Here is a 12958-nt window from a genome sequence, read left to right on the forward strand (position 1 = left end):
ACCATTTTATTAATTAAAAAATTTGATTTCAAAGGAAAGTCTAAAACAATTGCTTTAATGACCTTCCTTTGGGTGGTATATTTGTAATTTTTTATTTTAAAATAATTGTCATTTTAAAATACTAAAACATTTTATTTTTTTATTAATATACTCTTATTTATTGAAAGTCACTTTAATTTTCACTAATTACAACTAATAAATATATTTTTATAAATAATATTAATTTTATCACTTAAATAAACCAAATTAACCATTTCCTTAAAATATGCACGCAAACTTTGCATGTGAGACATTATCACAAAAAAAATATATTTTATTAGTCGATTTGATTTTCGAATATATATTTACTTGATCAATTTGGTCTTCAATATATATATATATATATATATATATTCAATTTACTCTATCAAATTATTAATTAAAAAGATATTTAAAATATATTTGTAATTTCGATACACGAAAATATTAGAGTGATAACTGATAACACATCATACATTCAATGACTAAAAGGATTGTATATGCGATATTTATCTTTTGTTCGTAATTTTTTGAATAAACAATTATTTTGTTTATTAAATGTGTGAAACCGTGGTCACTGTAGTATCTAGATTTATCACAATTACATATATACCTTTTTGTTAATAAATCATACATCCCAAGTGTATTTTTTAAATTAACTTGTTCTGTTAGTTCTCTTATCATGCTTTGCATTCATAAATTAAGACAGGGATCGATTTATATAATTAAATTCAAACTTCTTAATAACAGATCTAAATTAAATTACATTAATTAACACATGCACGCCACACATGTATAAGACAATGTGTCAAAGAAGAGTGAGAATATATGAAATTCAGATTGAGTGAAAGCAATTAGTTAGTTTGATTGAAAAATGAATTTAATTAACCAGGAAATTAGAAACTTAAGTGAAAGTAAAAAAGAGTGACAGATGGAAACATTCGCAAATTGAATTTTTCCAAATATGCCTTGCATGCACACATGACATTATTAATCTATACTCTTTAATATTTTTTGTAAAAAAGAAGCCCTTAGTACTAAAACCACTAAGGCAACCCACTGGACTATTAATACCTTCCGAAAAATATAGAGTAGATTTTCGGACTTAGGATTTTCTCGGCCAACTTTTCCTCTACCCTCTTTCTACTTCACTATCTCATTATTTATTTTCAAAATATATTAAAGAGAGGAAAAAAATTAACAGAGAGAAGAAGTATTAAAGAAATTAATAGAGTGTAGAGCGAAAGTTGATCGAGATATTAATTTGAACAATCAACAATATATGTGGTTTACTAATATCCTCTCTCTAAAAATGAATTATAAGAATATTAATTCAAATTTGAGATTAGAAACGTCAACTTTTTTTTTTAATCATATTCATTATATTTTAATTTAAGATAGATTTCACAGTATTATCAAAAATAGAGTGTTTATCAATATTATAAATTTTTAATCAATAATTTTCTTTAATTTATTGATGTATACATTATTATAATATCTATTAAAATTGATTAAATTGAAAATTTTGATAAAATAATAACATATATTCAAATATTGATAATTTAATTTTGATAATAATAAAACATATTAATTTTTAAAGAGAGTATATATGTGGTACCGTACATAAGTATTCTTCTTTCACTTTCTAGATAATGTATTACTTTATCAAATTGTTTTTTTTTTTTTTTGTAGCTATTTAGGCGTGACCAAAGTAGAGCATATTCAAAAACATATCGTCTGAAAATGAATGCTCATATAAAAAATTTGGAAGAAAAACAGAAGACCATAACGGTAACTTCCATGATCGTTCACCCATATATATTGCTGATCACAAATTGAATTTCAATTTCCTAAACTCTTTAACTATGCAGCATCGAATTTCTGAAAAAACACCGATGATCAAATTTTTCAAAGATGTTGGATCACTCCTTGAGACTGAACGTAATACATTGCGAGGAACAAAAACTAATGTTATTTCAAATGTGGAGGCTCTCAAAGGTTTTTTATCCGACCCTTGGTTTTTCAATAATCATTCTCATAACACATTATAAAAAAATATTTCAAATGTGCATGTTTTTTTTTATTGTTATTTACCGACAAATTTTACATTGTAAGTGCATCACAATTATTCATGATTGTGATTTTTAAAATAATTATAGTTAAAGTAAAATATTTTTAGCTATTCAACGATTATAATGTCAATAAAAAATCTTTATTCTATCGGTGTATATAAATTAAATTATTAAAAAAATATTGAATTGTTGAAGAAAATTCACTACACCAGAGTTTTCTTTGTTTTTTTTTTTTTTACTATGGAAATTTTATTAGTTCTTAAAATTGTAAGATGTTGTCAATTTAATCCCTTGAAATTTTTGAAATAGCAAATTATATTTTGAATAAAGAATATTAATTAATTTAATCTCTCCATCAAAATATTAATTTTTTTAGTAAACATTTATCAAAATCTATAAAAGACACTCATATTGACTTAAATATCTTTTAATTTGTTTCATTAAAAAAAATAAAGCACAGAACTTTTAAATTTGTGGCGTGTAAGTTTTAAAAAAATGACAAAATTAATTGATATTTTAATTTTAAGAGATTAAATTGCTATTTTATAAATTTAAGAGTCTAAATTAATTAATGCTTACAATTTTAAAAACTAAAATATTTATTATCTCGAAGAAAAATCACGATGAAAAAGTATCATTGATGTTTTAATTTTATCGCCACTTTTTTTATAGACAAATGTTAGTATATATATATTAGAGGTAGAGAAATATTAGTGTCGAAGATCGAATCCTGAACCTCTTGCATCTAATTCTTTCATGTCCCTAGTCAAACAACTAAACTATTTCTTCCGGGGTTATAATTTATTTTTGTTATGTTATCAATAACTTTTTTTTATAATTCAACTTTTTGAATATACCCACCTTTTAATAATTATCTTATTTAGTAAACAAAAAAAATCTCTTATGATTTTGCTCTTTTTGATATTTTAACTAATGATTTGTTCTTTGGTGATTGAATGAAACTATTCAGTTGAGATGAATAGGATAAAAAATGAATTGGAGAAGATGAAAATAGATAAAGATGCCAAAGAAGCTCAGATCGCTAAGACGAAGAGTTTTCGAGGCAATCGTTAAACTCTGCATAAGGAAATTATGTATGATTAATAGTATGATACATAAAATAAAGGGTTTCACTAAATAAATAAATAAAGGGTTCATTCATCACGTGATTTGTAATTAATGATAATTATTAATTAAAGTATAAGTAAAAGTCTAAATTATCCTTATGAATATTTTATGTGGTATAGATTTAGATGACGTTGTTACCTTATATTTTAGTGAATATTGTTTTGGACAAAAAATATAAAGATATTTCTTACTTATTTACAATATTATCATGGTGAACAAAATTAAAAAAAAATGTTGACGTTGTTTTGGAATAAAGAAGTACCTTTAAAAGGTAAAGAATTTGGGTCAATGTTGTTATTGAATCATTTAGCAACTAGCGATGCACTCTTCAATAATGGAAGAGTGCTAATTTGTGTTACAACCTAGTCCTCACATTAAGGGCTCACATAATTGGAACACTTGGATGAACTAGGGTGTGATGGAGAGGAAGGAGGTGAACATAGATCAAAACACCCTCTAAAAAGTGCTACCATAGCTCACAAAGAATACACACAAGTTAACATTTAGACTCATAAGCTGATAGGCTCATCTCACAAGTTGAAAGACTCATGCACAATTTTGAAAGAAAGTTAAAACAATTGAGAGAAAATGACTTGAGTGAATTATGTATTTTATTTAATGAATTATTGATCTAGTGCAAGTTCTATTTATAACACCATTACAAAACATAAAAAGTTTTAAATGGTTATAATTATATTCCAACTACTAAAATAAAATTTATGAATGAACTACAATACACCCCATTAATTCAAATTCTCACAAGATACAACATCTAATTGTTCTCTTAATAATATAAACCTATAATTCTTCATTGGCTTGGTTAGTATGTCAATAACTTGGTCCTCAATAACAATATATTATCATGGTGAACAAAATTAAAAGAAGTGTCGGCGGTGTTTTGTAATAAAGGAGTACCTTCAAAAGATAAATAATTTGAGTCAATGTTGTTATTGAATCATTTAGCAACTGGAGATGCACTCTTCAATAATGGAAGAGTACTAATTTGTCTTACAACCTAGTCCTCGCATTTAGGGCTCACATAATGGGAACGCTTGGATGAACTAGGGTATGATGGAGAGGAAGGAGGTGAACATAGATCAAGATACCCTCTAAAAAGTGCTATAATAGCTCACAAATAATACACGCAAGTTCACATTTAGACTCATAATCTGATAGGCTCATATCACAAGTTGAAAGACTCATGCACAATTTTGAAAGAAAGTTAAAACAATTGAGAGAAAATGACTTGTCTGAATTGAGTATTTTATTTAATGAATTATTGAGCTAGTGCAAGTCCTATTTATAACACCATTACAAAATATAAAAAGTTTTAAACGGTTATAATTATATTCCAACTACTAAAATAGAATTTATGAATGAACTACAATACACCCCATTAATTCAAATTATCACAAAATACAACATATGATTGTTCTCTTAATAATATAAGCCTATCATTCTTCATTGGCTTGGTTAGTATGTCAATAACTTGGTCCTCAGTAACAATATTATCACGGTGAACAAAATTAAAAGAAGCGTCGGCGGTGTTTTGGAATAAAGGAGTACCTTCAGAAGGTAAATAATTTGGGTCAATGTTGTTATTGAATCATTTAGCAACTGACGATGCACTCGTCAATAATGGAAGAATGCTAATTTGTATTACAACCTAGTCCTCGCATTTATGACTCACATAATGGAAACACTTGGATGAACTAGGGTATGGTGGAGAGGAAGGAGGTGAACATATATCAAGACACCCTCTAAAAAGTGCTACCATAGCTCACAAATAATACACACAAGTTCACATTTAGACTCATAAGCTGATAGGCTCATATCACAAGTTGAAAGGCTCATGCACAATTTTGAAAGAAAAGTTAAAACAATTGAGAGAAAATGACTTGACTGAATTGAGTATTTTATTTAATGAATTATTGAGCTAGTGCAAGTTCTATTTATAACACCATTACAAAACATAAAAAGTTTGAAACAGTTATAATTATATTCCAATTACTAAAATAGAATTTATGAATGAACTACAATACACCCCATTAATTCAAATTCTCACAAGATACAAAATCTAATTGTTCTCTTAATAATATAAATCTATCATTCTTCATTGGCTTGGTTATTATGTCAATAACTTGGTCCTCGGTTGAGCAGTGCATAGTCTTTAGCATCCCAATATTGGCTTGTTCTCTAAGAAAATGAAATCTAATCTCAATTTGCTTTGATCTACCATGAGACACAAGATTTATAGCTGACTTATTGTCTGTCTGCGGCATTATAGGCTTCCTAACTTCAAATTTCATTTCTTGTAACACATAATCTATCTAAATTACTTGACTTGTGAATAACTACTAGCCACATATTCTAACTCGCATGATGACATAGAGTTCCACCAATAGTTCATTTGTAGAGCATCAAGAAATTAGTGCATCTAAAAATTTGAACACATAAACTATAATACTTTTCCTTTCTATCTTTATCACCACATCAATCAACATTTGAAAATATGTGGTGTTCTATTGCACAAGAAATGTCTGGACTCCTATTGCATAAATACTTATGAGATCCCACAATTTTCTTGAACCTTGTAGCATATATTGTTTTCTATTATTAATCCTTGTCCAATTTTAAAGTAGTTTTAGTCTAGGTAATAGATGAAATGCAGTCCAACATTCTGAACGTCACAAAAATATCTCTTGCAATCTTGTGTTGGTGCATAACCATTCCTTTAAGTGAAGCTATTAACTCCATTCCTAAGAAATAAGATAGTTTCTATAAGTAAATCATGTCAAATTATTCCTTCATCTGATATTTGAAGACTTCTACTTCTTCCAAATCACTCATAGCTAGTTATCACTAGAGCCAAAACTTCAAAATAATCTAGCTTTTACATAAAACCCTTGATACGAGTCTTGCTTTGTACTTAGCAATCTCCCCATTTGGCTTCAGTTTAATTTCCAACATCCATTTGGCATTAATGGTCTTTTTATTCAATAGCAATTTTGTCAAAAACCATTTTTTTTCTCAATTGCTTATAATTATGCCTTCTTTGTTTCCTTCCATAATGGTTTTTGAATTGCTTCATGATAATTGGGTGATTATGCAATAACAAAAGTGAAAAATTAACCATTTTCTCTTATGAGTCAATATCATTATTGTTTTTGGTTTTATAGTCATCCTGTCTTACCTTTGGTTGTCTTTGTCTTAATAATGCTATAACATTTTGAACCGGTTCAACTCCATCAACCCTTTCTATAGATTCCTTTTCATCAATTGTGATAGGAATCTTTGACATTCCTTGACGAGTTCCATGTACATCATCTCAGTTCCACTCTTCATGGTCACTAATTACAACATCTCCGCTAATGCAAATTGTTTTGGCAACTAGATCATACAACCTATATGCACCTGTCTCATGATATCCAATCAACACAGTGGTCTCACTCTTATTTTGCAGTTTCTTTCTTCTTCCATCTGGCACATGTTTAAAACATAAAGAGTCAAATATTCTAAGATGTGCCATTGAGGGTTTCCTTCTTGATCTGACCTCTTCAAGAACTCTGAACTTTAATCTTTTGGTTGGACACTTATTAAGCATATAGGTGACTACATTGAACACTTCACCCTATAATACATGAGAAAAATTATTTTGTTTCATCGTGCTCCTAGTCTTACTCATATCAACAATTTCCCTATTCCTCCTCTCTTCAAGACAACATTTATGAATTAACTACAATAAAAAGAGATGTTACCTCATAAATAATACCATTATTTTCTCACAAGCTCACAAAGAACATACACAAGCACACACTTAGACTCACAAGGTCGTAACTTTTGAAAGAAAGTTAAAACAATTAAGAGAAAGAGCCTTGACTAAATGAGTATTTATTTCAATGAATTATTGAGCTAGTACAATTTCTATTTATAGAACCGTTACATAACAAACAATTATATACGGTTATAATTGTATTCCAACAACTAAAACAACATTTATGAATTAAGTACAATAAGAGATTGGTTGTCGCCAAAGTGGTTAAGAATGTTGATTCCGATCCACATCATTTTGTGGTTAAGAATGTTGATTCCGATCCACATCATTTGGAACATATTTAATGAAACATTTAATTCGACATCATTAATACACACTTATGTCATGAACTTTTTAAAGTCACGGAAAATTCATCTTTAATGAAACATCAAACTTAAGTATATTTTTCAACTCACCGCGTAATCTTAATTTGTTTGCTAATTCAAATTATTGTTAACATATAAATCTCGTCATTGTGAATCGTTTAATATGTTGATAAATCCACATGAATATCCCTATCTACCTTTTTTGTACGTGGAAAAGGGGAGAAGCCCCCAACAACACACAAAAAGCATCAGAAAAAGAAAAATTAAAAACCTATAGGGATGGCAATAAACTCCTACTAGTCAATATAGTTAAGGAAACAAAAGGAGAAATAGAGAAAAAAAAAATCATATTTTCATTGTACAAGGAAAATTTAAACTTATACACGTGTCTAACTGAATTGCAACAAGCTATGAAACAATTTGAATTCAAGCCATCAGAAAATATATAATTATATTGTAGTACTTAAATAGAAGAGTAACTAAACACCATCATAAAACTCAAGATTTAGAAACTTGCATATCATATCCACGTTAGGGGGTTACCTAGTTTTAATATGTTAATATTATTTTCCATAAAAAAAAATATTTTAGTATTCTTTTGCTTCTTAAAAAGGCATAAATGGTTTCCAATGAAGACATTATTCGAAATGACAATTAAAAAGTACAATTTACATGTGGTTAAGTCCTAATTCATTATAATATACTACTAATTTATATATATAAGATTTTGTTAATTAAATAAATAATCAATATTGAGAAAATTGATTATGATATTAATTTTTTTTTATAATTCTGGTTGTTTTAAAAATTCTTTAGATGTGAGAATCAATATATGTTTGTATTTTAAATTTTATTATAAATTGCAGAAAAATATATTACACAATTAAAATTATATTGGACTAAATTGTTTTTTATAAATAAAATAAAGTTATTCGTGTGTTTTTCTTATTTGACATTTAATCGAATTTTAGTTATTTCAATTTGTTTTTTAGATTTCATCTGCAATTTAAGATTCTCGTTGTTTTGATTCATGGTATTATCTCTTAATCTAAATTAGGTGACGTGACATGTCCCTATGATATACCATATCATATTTTGGAGACCCATAGGATATAATTGTCATGTCATCGTTTAATAATACTACCTACAAAATATTATCTTATCTTAATACTCATTGGTATAGATTATTTTTGTAATTTGTCACTAACAAAATTCCTTTACATATTAAAAACTAGTACGAGGAACTTTTCTACTAAAGACCCTTTGCAGGGTAAGTATGTTTAACCGATAATAATGAAGCTACTTAACAACATTACAGAATCAACAAACATCTTCTAAATAAATTGGAACTAATTGCTAACTTTCTTTTATTATTACAACATGCTTTATATCACAAGACTAAGCTTCCTACCAATATGGAAGTGAGAGGAACTGTGAGGTTGTCATCAAGATCGGTGCTGATAGGAAGAGACTCCACAACAGTTGCGACAATAGACACAACTAGGAAACCTATAACATGTTTCCAGCTTCCTTCCATATATCCAAATGAGGAAAAATACCACATAAACCTGAGAAATCAATAACGGTTAATAAAATAATATACCGTGTTTCAAATTGGTGAAAATTGATTTTATTTAAAGGCGAGAGTTAAATGTAAAGTGATTTATGTTTATATACATTCATGTCAATATGTATTGAACAATAAAGTTCAGACTAAAAATCGATTTTGGAGGCCAAATCTGCAAAACCTAGCTTTAAATTAAAGTTGATACTAGAAACAAACCGATTCTACTAAAAAAATACTCAAATATGTACAATCAATACTATGTTTCTAGAATCAATTTTTTGAATTTCATACGTGAAACCAAACATACTAGAAATTTAAAAGAAAGTAATACATGTCAAGATAGTTACCCAATTGAAGCCAAGAATCCAGAAGATGCCATTGCAATTGAACCGGCGTAGGACTTGTTTTTGTTGTAAGATATCTTTTTACTACCAAATCTCCTTCCAACAATGTCAGCCATACCTAAAATTGTAAATTAACAACAAGGATAAAATCATGTCCTTCTAAGGTGTCACAAGATAAGGCTTCTCTACGTCTTTCTAGTGCATCTTATTAACTATGTAGTACCGACACTATAGATAGAAGGTGTATTTGGGTCTGATACGTGTCTTACGACACCAACACACGTGGTTATACTTAATAACGTTCATTTTTTATGAATTATTATTGGTGCCTACATGTTAGTGTAGTGTGGAGTCGGGTGTTTGTGTCAGTGTGAGTGTTTCATAGCTTATTAGACATCAAACCAGTATTTTCATCCAACACTGTAAGATTTTGGAATATATTTAGACTGACATGGCTAAAAGTCTAAAACATTGTTTAATTGTAGTAAAGAGGACTAAAAAGTAACGTCTAAGAAGCATAATTACCGTCTCCTGCACACATATTACATATTGCAGCAATGGAAATAGGCGAAGTTCTCCAATATATTATGGATGCAAAAGTAAGAGTTGCAGCATAATACAATGGTCCCTTAAGAAGTTCCCTGCAGATGAAACCAAATGAAGAAATAGTGCAAAGACATGTAATCAATTATCAATTAGTAACAAGATAAGAGATAGTGTTGCCCAATTGGTAATTTATACCATCATTAATTCCTTCACTTTTTATACACCATATTATAAAACCACAATTTAGTCACTGGCGTCTTTAACAACGAGTATTAAAGTGACACTTTTCAATTAGCAAACTATTTATAGTCACATGTTCAAATACTATCACAGGCATTAATGTATTCAATTTTGCAACCTATGATCTCCAAATCTGCTCATTGATTTCACTTCGGCGTCATCTTTCCATATTCCAAGTCCAATAACAAGCAGCCGAAGTACATTGACGGCTGGAATAAAAGCAGCAAAGTACGATCCCCATTTGTCGGTACTGTAATAATTGAAGCAAGATCATTGAACCAAGGACTTTGTAACAAAACTTTGAACAGGCTCTTAATTCATAAACTAAGTACAATTACCTGAATAGTGGCCAACAGAATATGAATAACAGCCCAATGGTAATATGTACTAGTTTCCTATTCAATTTCTAAACACAAAAATAAAATAAAATTGATGAGCATTCAGCATATGTGAACAAGATATACCTTCAGAAATGTAACAAATAAGAAACTATATACTATGAAAGATAGCATTTTAGCTTCTAAATTATGGAAGCTTCTCATAAGATATACCTATTTGATTCCTAGCTAACAAAAGTTTTATGGAGAGAAGTCAGGTAAAGGAGCTACTAAAAAGTGAAGGTGTAAAAGTTTATTCCAACTTATGTAGGAAGTTATTATTTTGACGACTCATGATTATTTTAAGTGTTTGTTGAAAAGTTTATCCATAGTAACTGTAAAATCACAATGAATAATAACCAAAATAATGAACAATTACCGAGCACCGACACAAACACCAGAAACAACATAACACTGATATTGATTAAATATAACCACGTAGTTCACTTTCAGACACGAGACACGCCTTCAATCAGTACTACATAGATGTACAACTCTTTACTTATGAAGTGGCAGACATAAATTTTAAAGAAAAAGTAAGCACCTAAGGATTTTTTCAACAGGCATTACTCATTAGCATAAATGATGTAAGCTACTTTCAAAAAAGTCAGCAACTAAAGAAAGTTTAAGCTTCACTGCAGTCTTTTTGGTTTTAGCCATCTCATTCCCAACAAATGGGATCCTAATAAATCGAAGTTTGGCTAGGGTAAGGTAAGTGTAACTATTCCAGCCAAGATTCGAACTTGAAAGATTTTAACTTAGATTTATCCGAACGATTCTTCTTTATTTAAAAGCTACAATCTTTCAAAGTCAACAAAGGATCTAACAAATGATTCATCTCCATATTCAGCTAAATTAAACCAACCCCTTTTACTAAAAAAAATAAACCTGATCAAAAAGTCGACGTTTTGCAGTTTCTTGCCACAATCTAAGAGCAGAGAAAGCAACAACACCAGAAACAGCTGTAGCAAGAATATCAGAGACAAAAGGGTCATGATGAAACATGGTGGCAGATGGGTTGTTACGGCGAGTGATGGTGGTTGAAGAAGAAGTTAAGGGGAAAATGGGTTTGAGTTTGGAGAGAGAAAATGTAGGAAAAGAATGGGAAATGGGTGGAAAGTGAGTGAGGAGAAGAGGGAAAGAAGAAGAAAGATGAGAGTGAAATCTTATGGTGGTGATACTCTTAATCATTGTTGTTAAATTGCAGACAGATAACTACCTACCTGTACCACATCTCACATCTACCATTTTTCATTCATTTTTCTTTTTCAACTTTCATTCATTGCTTGTTACGATAGAATGAGATTTTGTTTTTTTTCAGTTACTAGGACTTGCCTCATATCGAGACTTTCATTATTCTTTTTGTTTGTGTTTGAGAGAATGAATCACTAATAATTTATTTAAATGAAAGTAAAATCAAATCAAAGATTCTTTTAGTTAGATTCTCGATTTCTATTTTTAACCAAACTTCTTTTAATTATTTGATTGAGATTTTGGTTTATTCTTGACATTAAACTCTCATCTTTAATACAAACAAAATCATAATTTATCAAAAAGTTATAAAATTTGTCTAAGTGCGAGGACAAATATTTTGAATTTTAAATGCACGTACAATTAATAAAATGTAAAAAATAAAAAATTATTATATCAATGGTAATAATGATTAATTAATAAAAAAAATTTAAATTTTTTTTATCACTTGTGAGGATGTCTAAACCCAAATTATTTGTACCTGTAATCACATAAATGTTGCTCATAAAAAATTTTGCTTTTTATTTTTTTTTTACCATAGAAAAATAATCAGATTGTTTTAAATGAGAAATTGAAAAGAATAATTCTTAACCATTAATCAAATCAATAATAATTAAGAAATTCAACAGAAACCCCAATTTCATTCATCTCTTTTATCCTTCTACTTCTATTGTAAGGGATACTTCTATTGTAAGGGATAATGATTTTTTCTTGAAGAAGATAACTCCTTATAAATTATACGGTATTTCTATATCTTTCTCCTAGTTTAAACATGTTAATAAGTCGAGTGATTTTATAACTTGGCCACATCATACCAACAATTCTGTCCAATGGTTGCAGATAATCAAGGCTGACAAGTTTGAATAACATGATAGTTATGTATGTGACCTCTTAGTAAACATGGATTTTGTCTTTTGGTTTCTCAACTACTAGTTTAGCGGTGTAAATACTTTTATCTTCCCATGTAGCACGATTACCCATACTTTTTTATTTATTATATATGTTGGAGTGTTGGACTATAGGATTTTCATCTTGCAAGACAATGATAGTATTAACAATAATAATAAATATATCTATTAATTTAAAATGTGATTCATATTTAAAGACAAATGTACCTAGAAAGCAACATGTTATATTTATTAAATTATACACACATTTGAATTTGTATAATATTAAACAATTCATAAAATATTAATATTAATTTTCCTTTAATTAATTATTCAATTGTCTATCAAAAAAGATAACACACCTTTTCCGCTTTTTTAATTTTGTTGA

General features: G+C 28.6%; 1 protein-coding gene across 1 annotated transcript; it reads right to left on the reverse strand.

Moving 5' to 3' along the window:
• Window positions 1–8538: 8538 nt before the first annotated feature.
• On the reverse strand, window positions 8539–11801 carry LOC101508675 (probable phytol kinase 3, chloroplastic). The gene is made up of 6 exons (XM_004500235.4): window positions 11321–11801; window positions 10394–10461; window positions 10174–10305; window positions 9795–9910; window positions 9273–9387; window positions 8539–8926 (listed from the first exon to the last, which is right to left on the reverse strand). The coding sequence occupies exons 1-6, from the start codon at window positions 11621–11623 to the stop codon at window positions 8749–8751; spliced, it is 912 nt and encodes a 303-aa protein (XP_004500292.1). The 5' UTR covers window positions 11624–11801; the 3' UTR covers window positions 8539–8748.
• Window positions 11802–12958: the final 1157 nt, after the last annotated feature.

This window comes from Cicer arietinum, chromosome 5 (assembly GCF_000331145.2).
Source record: "Cicer arietinum cultivar CDC Frontier isolate Library 1 chromosome 5, Cicar.CDCFrontier_v2.0, whole genome shotgun sequence".
NCBI lineage: Eukaryota > Viridiplantae > Streptophyta > Magnoliopsida > Fabales > Fabaceae > Cicer > Cicer arietinum.

Coding starts and splice junctions, on each gene's coding strand:
- LOC101508675 (XM_004500235.4), bottom strand. CDS start 11,623: ATGATTAAGAGTATCACCACCATAAGATTTCACTCTCATCTTTCTTCT. Junction 10,462..11,320: donor AACGTCGACTTTTTGATCAG/GTTTATTTTTTT, acceptor TTTTGTGTTTAG/AAATTGAATAGGAAACTAGT. Junction 9,911..10,173: donor AGCAGATTTGGAGATCATAG/GTTGCAAAATTG, acceptor TTTCATCTGCAG/GGAACTTCTTAAGGGACCAT.